Raw genomic sequence first — 17,901 nt, 5'->3', positions numbered from 1 at the left:
AATACGACTATTTTAGTTTTTATTGAAGTGAAAGACTGGCGGAAGACATGCCTTCTTCAGTTACTATTACTTTTCAGTACACCGGAGAGCCACCTAGCGGCCTGGAGTGGAACAGCACCGACTGCAAGGATTGTAGTTCAAGACTCCAGGCTTTGAGACATGTCTATGCTTTGAGATACAAGAGATTAGGAAATTGAATAACCTGAAGTTAAAGCGGCTTATTCATTTTGCTAACCAATCAATTACGGTTAATTAAGTCAAAGAAATACAAGCATTTGGCTCTTTTATTTTGCTACACTGAAGAAATACGCTGTAATCCTAGATATAATTCTGCTATTACTGCATCTATGTAACCAGGTATTATCTCAACTGCGTCCCCAAGTAAATGTAATTATTGATAATGAAGAAATCTGCAATAGCGGATTTGAAGTCACTTGGGGGCAGCAGAAACATAACTATCAACATAAAAGCCTAATTAACTCTTGTTGCAAGCCTTTTTCAGAATGATTTCTACACATTTTGCAGTTTAAGTTTAGATGATAATTCAGATTTAGAGATTGGAAAGGTAAATGAATTGGGAAGTGTGCAGTGGAAAGACTGACGGGAGCGTCACACCAAGTAATGTGCCTCCTTAAATGTGCTTCAGTCAGGGGTAAAATTGCCATCGTTCAGCATATTTGCATGTATCCATGTTTGTAAAACAAAAGATGAGCTAAAATGGGCAATTGAAAAGGTAAAACATAAAGAGAGACAGATGAACACAAAGTTAATTAACGTTGTGTGCAGGTTAGCATAATTACTGTGCTGTTGTATGAGTAATGTCTATGCTAAAAATCTCCATAAAGTGCATAATGTTCATCCTGTGTAATGACGTTCATTAAAGTACATTTCAATTAATGGATTTGCTCATGTGAGGAGGGCCTGCATATATTACACAGTAATTAAAATTTAATTGATGTTTGCTAAGTGACTCATAGGGTTTCAATTAGCAGGTACTTTTCTACCTTTAAACTCTAATGCGCCTTACTAAATCCGTCAAAAGTATGTTCTCCGAGAGCTTAGTTCACATGTGCTTTGCTTTTTATATGGCTTTTTGTGGCTTTTCTGGCACCACACCAAAAGAAGGAGCAGCCTCAACAAGATCTGGTAAAGCCCCGGTCCCAAACCGCCGTACTTGCAAGTGCGTGCTGTCTACTTGCAGACGGTGACGCCATAGAGTGTGATCATGCGGTGGTGCGCTGCCACTTAAAGCTGCTCTTGCAGCATCAGAACCCGGAGTCTTTGCGATGAAATGAGCGACATCTTGAGGCAGCAGCAGGGACTTCTGGAGAACCTTGGAAGGTCGTCCTATATATACCCCTTATTCCCAACCCGGAGGGAGCAATCCACCCTTTTCCGACTGAGAACCATGGCCTCAGATTTGGAGGTGCTGAGTCTCATCCCAGAAGCTGCACACTCAGATGCAAACCGTCCCAGTAAACGCTGAAGGTCACAGCCTGATGAGGCCATCATCGCCTAGAAATTCCGTCCATGAAAATGATGAACAGAATCTGTGACAAAGGGCAGCCTTGGCGGAGGCCAACGTTCACCGGAAATAGGCGAGAATGTAAACAGTTTAAAAGTGCTTTTAGTCATCCCTCCTGGGAACACGCCGTATTGTGTGTCTGTAGCTTAAATGCTAATGAGCTGTGTTTGTCCACACCTGGGTGTGTCTCCAAGACGTGCTATTGTGCATTTTTCCCACCTTTTTACCGACACTGTAATTCTGACATGTAAATGATTTATTCTCGTAAAATTGCGACTTTTTTCTCATTAGAATACGACTTTTTTGTCTTATTTTTTTATTTTTTATTTTAATTTTTTTAGTTTCCTCGTTAAAAACAGATTGCAAATATGGCAAATGGCCCCTTGGCCGTACTTTGGACATCCCTGCATCAAGGAGTGGGACAGGTGGACACAAATCTTAGCAACACTAGCAAAGCTGTGTGAGCGACAGTGCTAACATAACACTCACAGTCAAACGGCAGCATCATGCTAGGTTAGCCTATTTGCTGGAGAAAAACAAAATGATCAAACTTACATCTCCCACGTCTTGTAGATAACTGACTGACAGATGGCGGTGTGTTGAGTTTTATTTTCAGCGTGTAGCGAAGCCTGGTCTGTTTTTTGGGGGTGAGCGGGTTTCAAAGGTTTCGGGCCGGTCAGAGGCGGTATCATGTCCATGAGAAAGGGGGGTTTCATTGATGTTATGAAAAGCGCGGATGTCAAAAGTGCCTCTTGAAGCAAAAAGTGAGGGAGATGATAGATTTTTCCCATGTTTAATAGGACAGATATGACTGTTCTAAAGTCATTAAAAAGGCTCTTTTAATTTAGTGTTTTGTTGTTTTTTATGTTTTACTTCTTTTTACACTTGCTTGCTTGTGTTATTATAAGTTATGACTTATGACTGTTGTGTTGGTGACACCCCGTAACAGATTCTTTCTCTTTCCATTATTTCCTGTGGGGAAAGTCTGTTTCGCTGACTGTGTCCTCCATAGGCCATGTCAGAGTTTTATTGTGCATCTCGCTGAGCTGCTAATTGCTCCAGATGAGCAGGCTGGCACCTTACCTAGCAGCCCCCCTGCCTCTACCATGCAGCCCTGGTGTGCGTGTGGACGGACCAATGAGGCAAAGTGCTTTGAGAGCAGTTAAGGTAGAGAAGGTTACCGTGCATGAATGCCTCCCATTTAGCATTTTGCTTGCGAGCATGCATGCGTGAGCCTGCCTATAAGCGTGCACCTTTGTGTGACTTACTTGTTGTAGAGCACCACGTCGGGCAGCCAGATGTGTTTGGAGGGCAGCCTGACCTTCATCATGCCGTCAAACTCCTCCGGGACCCAAGTCAGGCGATAGTCCTGCCACTCCTGTGGGCCGCCAAAAACACATCAGCACCAAGAGGACATACTGAGAGTGGGCGAGAGGAACGTCTCTTAACATCTTTATAAAGCACCAGGCAGGCAAGGAACACACTGTCCTCTCCTCCACGTTTACAAGAGAGGCTCGATCCTGAACGGCTTTTAAAAGCAATCAGCTTGATGAAATTGTGTGCATGTGCTGACACATCTATGTCCTACATGTAACCTTGTGCCTTGTTTATCCTGTTTGGCATGTTTGGAGTCAATCAGGCCCCGCACGCGTGTGTGTCCAGCATGTTAGCGCTGCAACCTCCACGCCGGTGCAGTAGCTGCGATGATGCATGACGCTCATCACCATCCGTCTCTGCTCGCGACAGGCGGCCTTCGTTCCCTCGCTTTCAGGCCATTCTATGCTCGCTTAGGCGTCGTAAATCCTTCCTCCCTCAGGCGCATTTGTGTGCGAGCGCGTGAACGTGACACACACGCATCAATCTGTAAATAATCTAATCATAAATTGTGTCAAAATGACACAGCATTCATTGGTTTCATGTGTAGATCCATATTTATGTGCACGTTGAACACATGTCCTCCTAATGTGCTTGTCAGACAGCAAACATAAATACAATAGTGTGCAATATGTACATTAAATGAGATGGAATACAATCATAACAATAACAAAGGTAGTAATGATCTATTTTGATGGTATTGCCAAAGAGGTATTAACAATTGTGGTTATGGTTTGCAGTGGAGCACAACTGCAATGCATCATACTGAGCATTGTTTGGTCTGTAATAAAACAAAACACTCCTCACTGTAATACAATGCAGTATTAGGGCCATATTGGAAAAAAAAGTCTGAGATTTCGCGAATAAAGTCGTAAATTTAGTAGAAAAAAAAGTCATACATTTCCGAGAAAAAAAGTTGTAATATTATGAGACTAAATTAATACATTTATGAGCAAAAAAGTCATAAATTTACCATAATAAAGTCTAATATCACGTTTCATCTTGTCAGAGGGAAAATAGAACATCGCTCTTCAGGAAGGAAGGAAACTTTCCTCTTGCTTCAGGAGAGCTTTTATTTATAACATGGCAACGTTATTTACAACTTTATTCTCGAAATCTCTGATTTGTTTTTTTCTCCATTGTGGCCTTAATACTGCCTCGTACTAACTACTAAACAATAATAACAATAACCAAATTATTGAATCAATAAGACGTTCAATTGAATTCTAACCGAGCATGAAGTTTGCATACTACATTTATTTAAAAAAAAATCTATTTTAAATGTTTACTATTCATACATTTATTTTTCTATTTATTTATTTTTAAGATCATGTATTATTTTTGTCATAAAATTGAAACATGCATGCTTTTCATTGGACGTGGCCTTTAACTGTATAAATATAAGTATCATATTTGCAATTTTACTAGTTATATATTTTATGTTTGTATTTGATCATATACATTTTTTTTTTATTTTTTACTTTCAATTCATATATATCTTTATTTTATTTAGATTTTATATACAGTATCAGTCAAAGGTTTCTCATGCTATTAAATAAGATGATGTCTACAGACTTAGCAACATTCCGTGTTGCGTTTTGTGGTTACGCACTCCCATGAATGAATTAAAAACTTTATTTTGGTGTGCAAACACGAGACTCGCTCCAGAACTACGGTAGTCACGGCGCGCACCTGTAGGAAGAACACAAAGTGTGCCAGCGCAGCCACACAGACAAACAATAACATCGCTTATTTGTTAACTTTGTAGACTTCATTATGGCTATGTTGACACTGCAGGTCAATTACGATTTTTTTGCTCATATGTGACCTGTATCTGATTTGTTCATGTCAGTGTGAACAGCACAATTCCGTTATTTATAGTAATAAATTACTCTGATGTCTTGTATTCATTAAGCTATGATTTGACATACTGTACACTACTGACTCATTTGGTAAATTTGCGCATAGTATTGGATCGGTATCGCCGAAACCAGCCTAAATGTTTATCCAGTATTGGATCGTAAAAAAGACATCAGTGGCATCGCACATCACTAGAGCACACTCTGCTGCAATCTTTACTTCCGTCAACACACGGAAATGCGAGTGATGTCGCGCTTTTGCGCATGCACGTCACTTTCCAGACGCTTCGCGTTCACATTAACAAGTCACATTTGTTTGGTAATGTGAACGACCAACTAAAACAAAAAACAATCCAATTTAAACAAAAAATCTGAATTGTGCGTCAAACCCTGCAGTGTGAACGTAGCCTACGTCTCCCAAGCGGTAATGCGCCAGAGAAAAGGAAATCATAAAAAGCTCAGGGAGAGGAGACGCGCCCACCAATATGATACGGTTTGAACTGCTCGACTGTCTTTATCCATTGAAGCACGAAGATGACGGAATGCTAATAAATGCTAGAGGGGGTCGTGGATTTTGTGCCTTGTTACGAGGAGATCTGGGAGAAGAAGAGGAGGTTCTCCTTCCAGACTAGCCTAGGACAATATTTTAAGAAGGTTTTTAATAGAACATATATCACTAGTGAAACTTACAGAGGATGAGACGCCTTCTTTAAGAACACATTGGATGTGAGAGTACACTGGTGCAGCTCTAGCAGGACTTGCAGCTAATTAAGGGAGCACTCGGCACACCCGTTGTCTTCCACCTCTGAGAAAGGCTGCTCATCTCGACCCATGAATTCAATTATTTTTGGGGTTATTAGCTTAGCGTTCTGACTGTCATGCAGAAGAGCTATTTTCATAACCATATTCAATCGCACAAATTCATCTTTGTAACAAAAACTTATTTTAAAAAAATTTTTTTAAAACAAAGAAAATGTTCGGCACCGGATCGGATCAGCAAGACTATAAAAAAAAAATCGAATTGGAAGCCAAAAAATGTGGATTGGGACATCGCTACTTGTCAGGGTTACTGAGTGGAGTTTCTTGCCTTATTAATGGGGGTGGGACCATGAGGTTGTATTGTGTGCGTCCAACCTTTTGGCCTGTACTGTATAGTAGAATGTCTTTTTATTTTCCATCCAGGCTCAATAAAAAGTTTAAACACACTTTCTCATGCTATTGAATGAGATGGTGTCTCCAAACTTTTGTCTGGTATTATATATTATGTATTTTTGGTATTATTATTATCATCATTGAAAAAACACCATAAATTTTGTAGATGCATGATTTTTACAGAACAGGACCAACATGTCTAAAATTGTCTTAGTTAAATTGAGAGCACCAAAATATTGCGAATACGTTGTACACAAACGTAAACTACAACCACATTAATAAACATACCAGCCTGTTTTCTTGAATCAGCTTTCAAATCTAAATATGACTCATAGTGAGATGTTACATTAGTCACTGGTTTCACAACCTGAATCACCAAATGACAAATGTATAAAGTAAACATTTGATGATTCCCTCCTTTTTGACACGTTTCAGTGGTGACAAACACACTGGCATCCCGGTGCAAATAAGAGAATGACAGATAGATTTTTGCTTGGTACATACAAGACAAATGCTACGATGAGCTCCTTTCACCACATTACATTTTGTGTGTTTGTGTTTGCGTGTGTGTGAAGGGTCACCTGTGTCAGCCAGACATTTGTGGTCATCACCTGCTCTCGTTCATGCTGCAGAAGAAGAAGAAGGATTGTTTGTAAATAAATGTATCATAGCTCCTTTCTAGTTAAATGCACTTTGCTGATATACACCAAGATGTTGTTATTTCCTAGGTTTTATTGGCTTAGAGGGAATCTCGACTTCCAGTCTTTATGCTTTAAACTACTGGACCTGTTTGCAAGGATCTCACATACAGCTCACAATAAAAGAAACTGTGATAAGAGATAAGGATTTAAGCTCATCTGATTAGCACTTTGACTTCAAATTTCCTGGGATTTACATAATTAGACGGCCTCATGTTCCGCTTTCACTCTTTCGGCCTGACTGCAAATCACTTTTTGCAGCCAGGAAATCAATTTAAGCATCGTATAGCAGCGGCCGGCATCAGTGCATGAATGCTCTACAGATGTGCTCTTTTTGCTTGTGTGATCACACCGTTAGTTCACACTATTGGAAAGTCTGTTCTTGTGAGATATTTTGAAGGATTTTAAGCAAAATGTAACATTGGGTAATTAGTAAAAACAGGTTTATTGTCTGGTCCCCTAAAAAAATTGTTAACTCCATCAAAATGATCACAAGATGTAGCATATTTGCCGGTGGCTTTGTGGCTTTGTGGACTGTGTTGCTGTGTTGCTGGAAAATAGTTCAAACATAACACAGCAGAACCACCCAAGTCCATAAGAATATGTTCTGGAATGCTGGTTGACCTTGAATTTATATTTTTGAAACAATTTTCCCAATAGGAACACAAGGAAATAGATTAATCTTGATTCCCAACCACTGTGCTGCGGCACTTAAGTGTGCCGTGAGAGATCATCAGGTGTGCTGCAGGAAATTATCCAATTTCACTTAGTTGGGTTGAAAATGATTATTTATTTACTACAAATAATATTGTGAGTAACACTGAGTAAGTACATTTGTCAGTAAATTGTGAAAGACCAGTTGAAAACTTGTAAGAATTTACATTTTGCACTGTTGGATCTTAACGAGGTTCTCAGTAAAGCTTCAAAAAGCAAAAAGAAGAAATGGGAGTGAGACAAAAATGTTTTGAGCAAGCATTTTATTTCAAACGAGTATAAAAGTGAAATAGGCTGTTCATCAGCTGACCGAAAGTTTAAGAGCACAGCCTTTAAAAGGCTAAATCTTGGCAGAAATGTCGGTTGAATGTCATTTTCTGTCAGGTATTCACACTGTCATGATCTGTTGATGGCAAAGGCAAAAAAGGTTTCGCTCTTTGAACGCGGTGTGATTGTTGAGCTACAAAAGCAGCGCACTATCGCTGCTGAGATGGGACAGTCATTTGAAACTTCTTTAAATATCCCGGGTGTTGTGGAACAAACAAGTGAAGTGGTAGACCCAAAAAAAAGGTCACCGGCCCTGAGCTGGAGGATCCCATTGGCTGTCCGTCAAGACAAGGAACCATTCTCGGCCCAAAAGAAAATTGTTACTGGTGCAGAGTGCAGTCCAATAACCATAAGACGGCATCGGCCAGAGAAGGCTTTTAGGAAGAAAAAAGTGTCCTTAAAACCCCACAAAATTGCTTGTTTGGAATTTTCACGAGAGCAGCAAACATGGGACAGTAAAAGGTGGAAGTGAGCTTTATTCTCTGAAAAAATGTAAAACCTTGACAGTTCTGACGGCTTCCAACGTTACTGGCATGAGAAGGAAATCCCACCTGAGATGTTTTCCACACGGAACAGTGGAGGGGGCGCCATCATGATTCACTGGAGCAATGGAGCTCCAAGTTGTGCAGGGGTGTCAAACGACTGGGTTTTACAAAAGGACAACGCTGCAGTTCACAATGGCCGCCTGACAAAGTACTTCTTCCAGAGGAATAACATCACTCTTTTGGACCATCCTGTGTGCTCCCCTGATCTAAATCCAAATGAGAACACTTGGGGATGGAAGGCAAGGGAAGTTTACAAAAATGGACATCAGTTCCAGACATCTTCACCACCTGGAGCAACATTCCCACTGGCCTCCTGGAAACACTGGCATCAAGCATGTCCATTTCAAGACTATTTTAGCATTATGAAGGCTCAATCTTAACTTGACAAATGGTGTAATGGAAAGATGAGCGGCGTCGCAGATGCACCTCTTGCGTCTAATGTTATCAACATTCTTACATCTAATGGAAGTATAAATGGAGGTTCAACGCTGTAAAACGTAAAAACAACAAAACTTTTAGGTCGGTGGCTGGCAAATTTTTTGACCCGCAGGTCACATTGAGTTATAAAACTGTTACTATGTACAGTATTAGGGTTGTGAACAGTAAACCGATATGACCGGATATCTGGATTGACAAGCGAGTGATACGGCTGCGTCGGTTGCAGCGTCCTGGATTGATAAGAATCAGTCATAAACCTTTTAGATTAATCGACTGTAGAAACATGTACTGGGTATTGCAAGACTAGCAATTGGTTGACTGTATCTCTAAAACAACGCAAGAGTCCAGGCTGCCGGCGAAACAAGTTGTGCATGACCATGAGTGAAGACGAGAATGGATGTAAATAGCAGTGCGAAAGATTTTTTAACACATTATAAAAACAAAGCTCAAAGTTTAGAGCGTCTTTGGATTTTACATGAAAGACGGAAAACTCGACAAAGCCGTGCCGTTTGTAGGCTATGCAGAGCAGCTCTGAAGTACACTAGTAGCACAACAAATCTTGACCAGCGAGACAAAGAGACGAGTATGGTAGTCTTTTTTTCTCAGGCTGGTGCTTACCTTTTTTGCTTTGTAACTTGTTTGGTTTGAAATGTTGCACCTGTGTTACCTACCTAGAGTGTTGAAAACACTTTGCTGAGGCTAAAATGTTGTACGGTTACAATTGTTAAGACATTTTGAGTATTGGGATTGACTTTTCCAAGCGAACACAGCATTTTCAATGCGCCCGTGTGTTTTTTTATTTTTATTTTTTGCGACCCAAAAGTGGGTCACAGAGCCATTTTCAGTGGGTCGCAGATCTTTGCCTGGGCAAAAAATTAATGTAATGACCCGATGTCTGTGAAAGCACCTCACATTCTTGTCTATGCTATATTCACTTGCTACGCCGCCCTGAGATGCGTGCCATGTTTATGGATGACTTTTTTTTGTTTTACTTGAGCCGGAGTGGAAGGACATGGAGTGGGGACTTAATGTGCCACCCATCTGACACACAGCTACTGATATCTGCTGGAGAAGACCATGGCACAGAGAATTAGTTGTCTTATTTTACCTGTAAAGGTGTTTTCAATCTGCTGTATGTGCTTGAGTCCCTTTTTTCCTGAGCACTTTAAACATCTGGAGGTTGCTTTGCATTACTACATGCTGAATATTTTATAACAATAGAACAACAAAAAACTGAGTTGAATCTGAAGGTGGTCGTAGAAAGCTTACTATTCTGACCCTCTCCATCACAAGCTCAAGCTGCTCTGTACACAGACCCTCACCCACCTTGCTTTGTATCAAGACCTATTCTTCCTGGAACTACTGTGACGTAGTCCCTATGATTCCTGTAATGACCCATATATCACGAGAAACCGCAGAGTATCTCCCTTCCGAAACCATTGGAATAAGTTTGATAGTTGTAGATTCACGGTAATTTAAAAACACAAATCCTTTCGCTGGATACAGGTTTGATGTTAAAGGTTAAAAAATACATACATTTAGAAAGATCTGGCGGCCCGCATTTAAAAGCCTTGTATACAGTATGTCTCCTCGAGCTTATTTTGATAACAAGCAACAACATATATGGTGATGCTTACCATATACAACATTGTGTTTATTTATGTCAGGGGTGTTTTCCACTGGGGGCCGCATACTGAAAAATCAAAAGATATGGGGACGATTCTGATATTTCTCATTTTTGAAGCTAAAACCAACCCAACATAGATAGTTATACAGTATATACTGTATATAAAAAATGCAGCATTTTAGCTTTGGCAAGCCTGCTTTTCTTTAAAGTTTTCAGTTAATAATGTGAGAACACTAGAAAGACATGCATTCTGAAATACAAAATGTGATACCAGCACATTGTTACTGTTCAGGTAAAACAAAAATATTCGCTTCGTTTGGGTTGAAATAAGCTATGAAAATAATGTTTAAAAAATGTTTTTTATTTCATGTACACTTAATCTATGTAATTGGTAGTGGTAGCGGCCGATTTCACTCATGGATGATATGTATGATATCGGTATCGGCAGCATAAAAACCTGATTGGAGCATCCCTAATTTTGAAGCTCTGCTTAGAACCTTCCTAAGATGCAACAGTGCAAAATGTCAATTCTTGGAATTTTTCAAGCAGCCGTAAGATTTTGATCAGGAGTGTACATGTACATATCCACTGTAGTGACCACAAAAATCAAAACACACGTGAACTGAGCTCTTGTGATGTCAAAAGTGGTGAAATTCTGCATTGTATGACCTCAGGAAGTGTTTTATGATCATCCATGGGTGCAATATCCTTCTAATTTATTGTATTCGAATGCACCCTCACTCCCTCCGCTATTAGAGATGCACACTCACCACACTGATGAGTTGGGCCAGCGACACCATCAGTTGCACAGTTACCAGCTCCGAGCCGTTGGTGGCAGGACGGATCAGTTTGTTGTAGTGGGCGGGATTTAGGAGATGTTCCACCAGTCGCTCCTCCGTGTCGGCCCCGAGGCTGCCTGTAATGAGGGCACCTTATCGTCATTGTCATCAACATCATCAGCTTCACTTACAGTATTGCTAAGGAACGTTCAACCACCTGAACTGTGCCTTCACAAGAAGTGCTATATTTCTGTGTGTGCGTGTGTGTGTGTGTGCGTGTGCGTGTGTTCTATTTCTCTGACGACACACGCCCTTTCCTATCCTATCCTGGTTTCTCCCTCCCGTCATGACCTCACACTCCCCCCTGAGGATAAACACAGCCTTCCTTCTTACGGTTAACAAGGTTGCCAAGGCTTTTTAGTTCAAGCTCACAATCAGTGGAGCTTTTACCGGGCCTGGCAGGAAAACAAACAAAACAGTGATGACTGATTCACACCCCCTAGCTTGACATAATGACTTCTTAATGGGATTGCACATGGATACTACTGTAGTAGACATGCTTCCACAAAAGACACTTTATTTGTCATAGTTGTGAAACAACATAATTTAGATGGACACTCAGACCAGCAATACACTGTTGAAACTGAACAGCAATATACTATAGAATAGGTCATACAAATAGCGCAACAATTTACACAAATGCATATTGTAATAGGATAGGGTGGACCAGAGTAAGGTGGCAGTGCATATAAGTACAGTGGTGCCTTGGTTAACGTCATTAATCCATTCCAAACGGTCCACCTTAAACCAAAACAGGCTCTAACCAAAGCAAATTTTCTCATAGAAAATAATGTGAATCCAATTAATCCGTTCTAGACACCCAAAAATGTTAAGACAAAACACATTTTATAGACAATAATTATAGTTTTACTTGCAGAAAATTATGCAAAAATAATTGCAAATGACAAATGAATGTACAACTGAACATTTAACATCTCTATTACCTGGTTTTGTTGGAGGAAAAAAACCCTACAAAACCATCAATTAACAAAGTAACACAAAATAAACACATAATTCTGCGGCAAGCACAATTTGTAAAAATTGTAAAAAAAAAAAAAATATCAATCTATATATCAACATTTTGGAACCAATAAACATGTACCTTGCCATTTGATATAGAAATGAAAAAAACAACCGCTGGCGGCAGTGATGTCGCAGAAGTGCACCGGCAGGGATGCCTCATGTCTGGTGACGTGTGCTATGTTTGACTGTGGATGCCGCGAACCTGCTACAGTAAGTTTGAACGTTTATGTTTTGTTGTTGGAAGCAGAAATGTGTGTTATGGATGCATAATGAGACAGGCAGAAACACCTAGTGTCACCCTCGATGTTCGATCCTCCATCCTCCCGTGATCGTGTCGAAGTGTTCTTGGGCAAGATACCACACCCCCAGTTGCTCCTGATGCTGCGTCACCAATAGATGAATGTGCGAGCAGTGTCAATGCGCTTTGAATACCTTGGCGGTGGAAAAGTGAAAGATTTACCATTACGTGGGTCACTGTATGAACGCAGCCGATGACTGAGCCTCGTCATCACGTTTACATACCTCTGAAATGATGATGGTCTTTAAGCCATTTTTTTGTATGGTCCATGTGTTTGTTACAACGCTCTGCAACTCGGATGCAAACGTCCTAAAATGGCTGACAATGCACTGCACGATCATGTGCAAGTATGACAAGATTTTGTCTTGTTCGCGTGCCCCAAAATGGCGGTATAAACAAACCGGATGGTATTTTGGGCACTAAACAAGCGGGTGGATGCAAGCCAAAGCAAAATTTTAGCAAAAATTTTGTTTGTACCGCTGTAGTGTAATACAGTAAAAGTGTTGAAGTATTCAGGTCAGTGTGTGTTTGACTGTGCAGAAAGGGGTGATGGAGGATATCGTATGTGATATACAGTATATGATGCAGCACTATTTACAGTTTATGCTGTATATTGTTTGCATAAAATATACAGTGGAATCTTGGTTAGCGTCATTACTGTAATTTGCTTCTGACTGTAACCAAAATGAACGCTAACGGAAGACATTTTTCCCGTGAGAAATGATGTAATTCCAATTAATCCCTTCCAGAAAGCCAAAAATGTGAACACAAAACACATTTTTATGGTTTTACAATTATAGTTTGACATGCAGACAACAATGCATATAAAAGCATATAAATCAATGGTCTTAAACTCGCAGCCCGCGGGCCATTTGGGTAACTAGACAGAACACTACCTACCGTACAATCGCGGTGCTAACACAGAATGACAGCACAACATGTAACAAGTAAGTAGACAAACAGGGCAACTACTACTATGGGGAATAATAAACAACTATTTAACTCTACACACATACCTTCAGCAACTTTTTACCAACCACAAAAGCACCGCAATGCATGCTAGGTGCCAGCATCACTCCTCTTTATCTTAAACTATCGCGATATTAAACCCTACTATGGATTACCGATACGGTCTCGCCTTGTATCGTTTTTGTAATACTATTCAAATATAGCTGCTATAAACTTCTAGCACCATCTTTTCTCAGTGAGTCGAGTCACCATGTTACACATCCTCACCAGAACGGCCAAAAATTGGGCAGAAACCACAGAAGAAGAAGAAATGAAAGAATAATAAGAAAAAACAAATAAACGTGCATAACCTGCAGACTCGGCCGGTGAAATTAAATAGAAAGATTAGCATATTTAAATGTTAAATGTAAGTGCTTGAGAGACATGAGATGTTTTCAAGATTCAAGATTCAAGAGAGTTTTATTGTCATGTGCATGGTAAAACAGCAGTTATACCATGCAATGAAAATCTTATTCTGTTAAATCTCCCAAGAAAAGAAAGAAAACACAAGAAAGAATAAGAACATAAGAAACATAAACATATATACCAATAAATTAAGCAGCAACAAAAAGAAGAGACATTCATACAAATAAATATACAAATAAATAAGTAATAAATAAATAAAGTGCTATGAGTGTGTGTTGCGTGCGGCGTGTGTGAGTGCTTCGTTGAGAAGCCTAATGGCCTGTGGGTAAAAGCTATTTGCCAGTCTTGTGGTCCTGGACTTCAAACTCCTTTTCTGAATGAGTTTAAAACAGTGTCACTGTTTGACACCTAAACTAAAATCCTGTTTACACTTTTTTATGGACTAAAACAGTATCATTCTTTTTGCAGCATTGCTGCTTGTAGTCTGGTTAAAGTATGCTGGAAAAATTCCATCCATTTTCTATACTTTTTGTCCTCATTAGGGTCGTGGCTAAGCTGGAGTCTATCCCAGCTGAATGCAGCAAAATGTAAACTATGAAGTTATTTATATTGTTGTGTCACCGTATCAAGATATTATCGTTATCGTGAGCCATGCATCACGAATCGTATCCTATCGTATTGTGAGGTACCCTGAGATTCCTAGCGCTACTCCCAATACTAGCGGCTCAGTCTCATCCAGACTCTACCTCCATAAATAATGATATCAATAACGAATGAAAGGGATAAATGAACATTTAAGGTTACTTTTACTTTCATTGAAGATGTGATCCTTGACGCGACGGTCTCCAAAAACATGATGTGGCAGCGAGCTCACTACCACCACCACCTTCCTGTTTTGCCATGAGTTGAGTGTTTCTCACCTCAATAATCCAAAATGGAGCCAAAGAAAGTTTCAAATGTCAGCATTTTGATTTAAAAAAAAGGTGAAAAAAAGAAATAACTCGTGAAAAAACAGGAAGATGCTGTTCGACTGTTGCCTTGCTGTCACATCGTGCCTTTTGGGAATACTCACATCAAGAATCACGTCTTCATTGAAGGTAAAAGTAACCTTAGATGTCCATTTATCCCTTTCATTCATCATTTATATGCATTTAGAAGTGTTTTGTGTATGTAAAACTTTAAAAATGGGTTTTGTGTTAAAGGGATAGTTCGGATGTCTTGACATGAAGTTCTATGACATCCCCATCAACAGTGACTTTGTTTCGTGAGCGGAGTTCTGGTCAGATTTTGGTGAGGAGGAACGTCGTTCCGGTTAGTTGCTGGGGTCTCTTAAGTTAAGCGTTATGCTTGTCAAAACAATACGCTTTTCAAAGAGTAATACATTTGCATCACATAAATGCGTCCTCGAGAAATCAGACCTCACAATCGCTTGCCGTTATTTCCTCTCCGTTCGTATCACGACACGCGCTCACCTGTCCATTGTTGTGTGTGTGTGTTCCACAGTGTTTACATGCGCGAAAACGTCTTCCTCTGCTGTGGAACACATACACAACAATGGACAGGCGAGAACACGTAGTGATACAAATAGAGAGGACTGAGAGGTCTGACTTTTTTGTTAGCGATGGTTTTGTGATGCAAATGTAAGCTCTTTTGAACGCATATTATTTTGAAAAACAAAAAGCTTAACTTAAGAGACCCCAGCAACTAACTAGAAATCCAACCAGACCTCCGCCCACGGAACAAAGTAGGGGGTAAGTCACTGTTGATACACTACACTGTTGATGGGGATGTCATGCAACTTCGCCAAGATCAAAGATGGCGCCCTCCGTGGCAGACGTCTCTGTGACACTCTCCCGTTTTTTTCTATTTTTTGCTATTTTATTGTTCATTTTGGACATTCAACACACTCACGCAGTACATTACAACAGAGAGACACTTTTGAACATCGGCAGGGTTCACCATGAACTTTCATTTAGCCTCTCAGACTTTACCTTTCTTCTGCGCCGGGAGAACGCAGCAGCCTGCGGGCCTGTTGAGCTGAATACCCGGCGAGCAAAGCATCTGAGGCGTAAACGAGGCAAGCGGGCCGGTCTGCATGCTAGGCTAAAAGCTACAGCGACTAGGCCACCGCTACCAAGCCTGCTGCTAGCCAATGTCCGCTCCCTCGAAAACAAGATGGACGAACTAAGAGCAAGGATTACAGCTCATCGTGAGATCAGGGAATGCTGTGTGCTCACCTTCACAGAAACCTGGATGACGGAGGATATACCGGACTCGGCGATCCAGTTGGAAACATTTGCTGCTTACCGGGGAGATCGGACTTTAGCGTCTGGTAAACACAGAGGTGGCGGCGTCTGTGTTTACGTAAACAAACGGTGGTGCACAGACGTACTGACGATTAAAAAGCACTGCTCGCAGGACATTGAGCTGCTGATGGTGAAATGCAGACCTTTTTATTTGCCTCGTGAGTTTAGCGCTGTGTATTTAACTGCTGTTTACATCCCACCACGAGCTAACACCGCTAACGCACTAGCCCTCCTGCATGACATCGTTGATAAACACGAGACCAAACACCCGGACGCTGTATTCATTATATCTGGCGATTTCAACCACTGTAACCGCAGGACTGTCCTCCCCAAATATTACCAGCATGTGAGCTTTCCCACAAGGGAAAATAACATCCTGGACCAAGTCTACTGCAACATGAAAGGTGCTTTGAAGGCTGTTCCAAGACCCCACTTTGGAAAGGCTGACCACATCTTTATATTCCTTTATCCAACATACAGACAACTTCTTAAACAAGCTCCCCCTGTAAGTACAGCAGTTAAAGTGTGGAATGAAGAAACTGATCAAGTACTTCAGGACTGCTTTGGCTGCTTTGGAGGGAAGATTGTACTGTTGATTTGGATGAATATGCTTCTGCTGTTACTGGCTACATTAGCACATGCATAGAGACTGTTACCACCACCAAGTATTACAGAAAATACCCTAACCAAAAACAGTGGATGAACTGTGATGTAAGGGCTAAGCTACGTGCTCGTTCAACTGCATTTGTCATGGGCACCGCTGAGGACTACAAAAAGGCCAGATATGACCTGTTATGAAGTGCTTTGAAAGAATAGTCATGACCCACATCAAAAAGAGCATCCCGGCGGCAACTGTGGACCCTCTACAGTTTGTATACCGCCAGAACCAGTCCACGGATGATGCAGTCAACACTGCCATCCACACAGCCCTTTCTCACCTACAGGGCCAGGACACATATGTCAGAATGCTATTTATAGACTATAGCTCTGCTTTTAATACAGTCAGCCCCCACAAACTCACAAATAAGCTCTTCACACTTGGCCTGTCTCCCTCCCTCTGTAACTGGGTGTTTAACTTTCTCACAGGCAGACCCCAGTCAGTCAGAGTCCACAATCGCACATCCAGCTCAAGAATTGTGAGCACTGGGACCCCACAGGGGTGTGTGCTGAGTCCGCTCCTCTACACGCTCTTCACCTACGATTGCGTGGCCTCCCAGAACAACACCAGCATCATTAAATTTGCGGATGACACTACAGTCATCGGCCTGATCACTGGTGGTGTTGAAACGTCATACAGAAGAGAGGTGGCGGAGCTCATAGCTTGGTGTCGTGATAACAATCTCCTTCTCAATACAGATAAGACTAAAGAGATGATCATTGACCCAAGAACAAGGGAAAAGGAGCCACATAGACCCCTGTTTATTGATGAGACTGAGGTGGAGAGGGTGAAAACCTTCAAGTTCCTTGGCACACACATCAGCGAGGACCTCACCTGGTCTCACAACACCCAACAAATTATGAAGAAGTCCCAAAGGAGACTGTACTTCCTGAGAAGACTGAGGAAATTTGGCATGCCCACCACAATCCTGAGTTGCTTCTACAGATGCACTATGGAAAGTGTCCTTACCGCCTCCATCACTGTTTGGTACGGTAACTGTACAACACGTGATAGGAAGGCACTCCAGCGGGTGATCAAGAACTCACAGAACATTGTTGGGGCAGCCCTCCCCTCACTGCAAGACATTTATAAAACTAGAGTCCTACGAAGAACACACAACCTCATCAAGGACAGCACACATCCA

The 17,901-nt window shown here is 41.1% G+C and overlaps 1 protein-coding gene across 2 annotated transcripts in view; it reads right to left on the bottom strand.

Annotated features, from left to right (window-relative positions):
• Nucleotides 1–17,901, bottom strand: part of chrnb2 (cholinergic receptor, nicotinic, beta 2) — a 44,606-nt gene that overhangs the window by 10,420 nt on the left and 16,285 nt on the right. Inside the window, exons 2-4 of one of the 2 annotated variants that reach the window (XM_054780787.1) lie at nt 11,030–11,175; nt 6,492–6,536; nt 2,794–2,903 (exon numbers count right to left, since the gene is read on the bottom strand). In XM_054780787.1, the coding sequence (XP_054636762.1) occupies nt 2,794–2,903; nt 6,492–6,536; nt 11,030–11,175 (301 nt within the window). Of the gene's footprint in view, nt 1–2,793; nt 2,944–6,491; nt 6,537–11,029; nt 11,176–17,901 lie in introns of those variants that run through there. The other variant, XM_054780788.1, reaches the window with a different exon arrangement.

Source organism: Dunckerocampus dactyliophorus, chromosome 7, assembly GCF_027744805.1.
Source record: "Dunckerocampus dactyliophorus isolate RoL2022-P2 chromosome 7, RoL_Ddac_1.1, whole genome shotgun sequence".
NCBI lineage: Eukaryota > Metazoa > Chordata > Actinopteri > Syngnathiformes > Syngnathidae > Dunckerocampus > Dunckerocampus dactyliophorus.
This window is presented reverse-complemented; position numbering and strand designations above follow the sequence as displayed.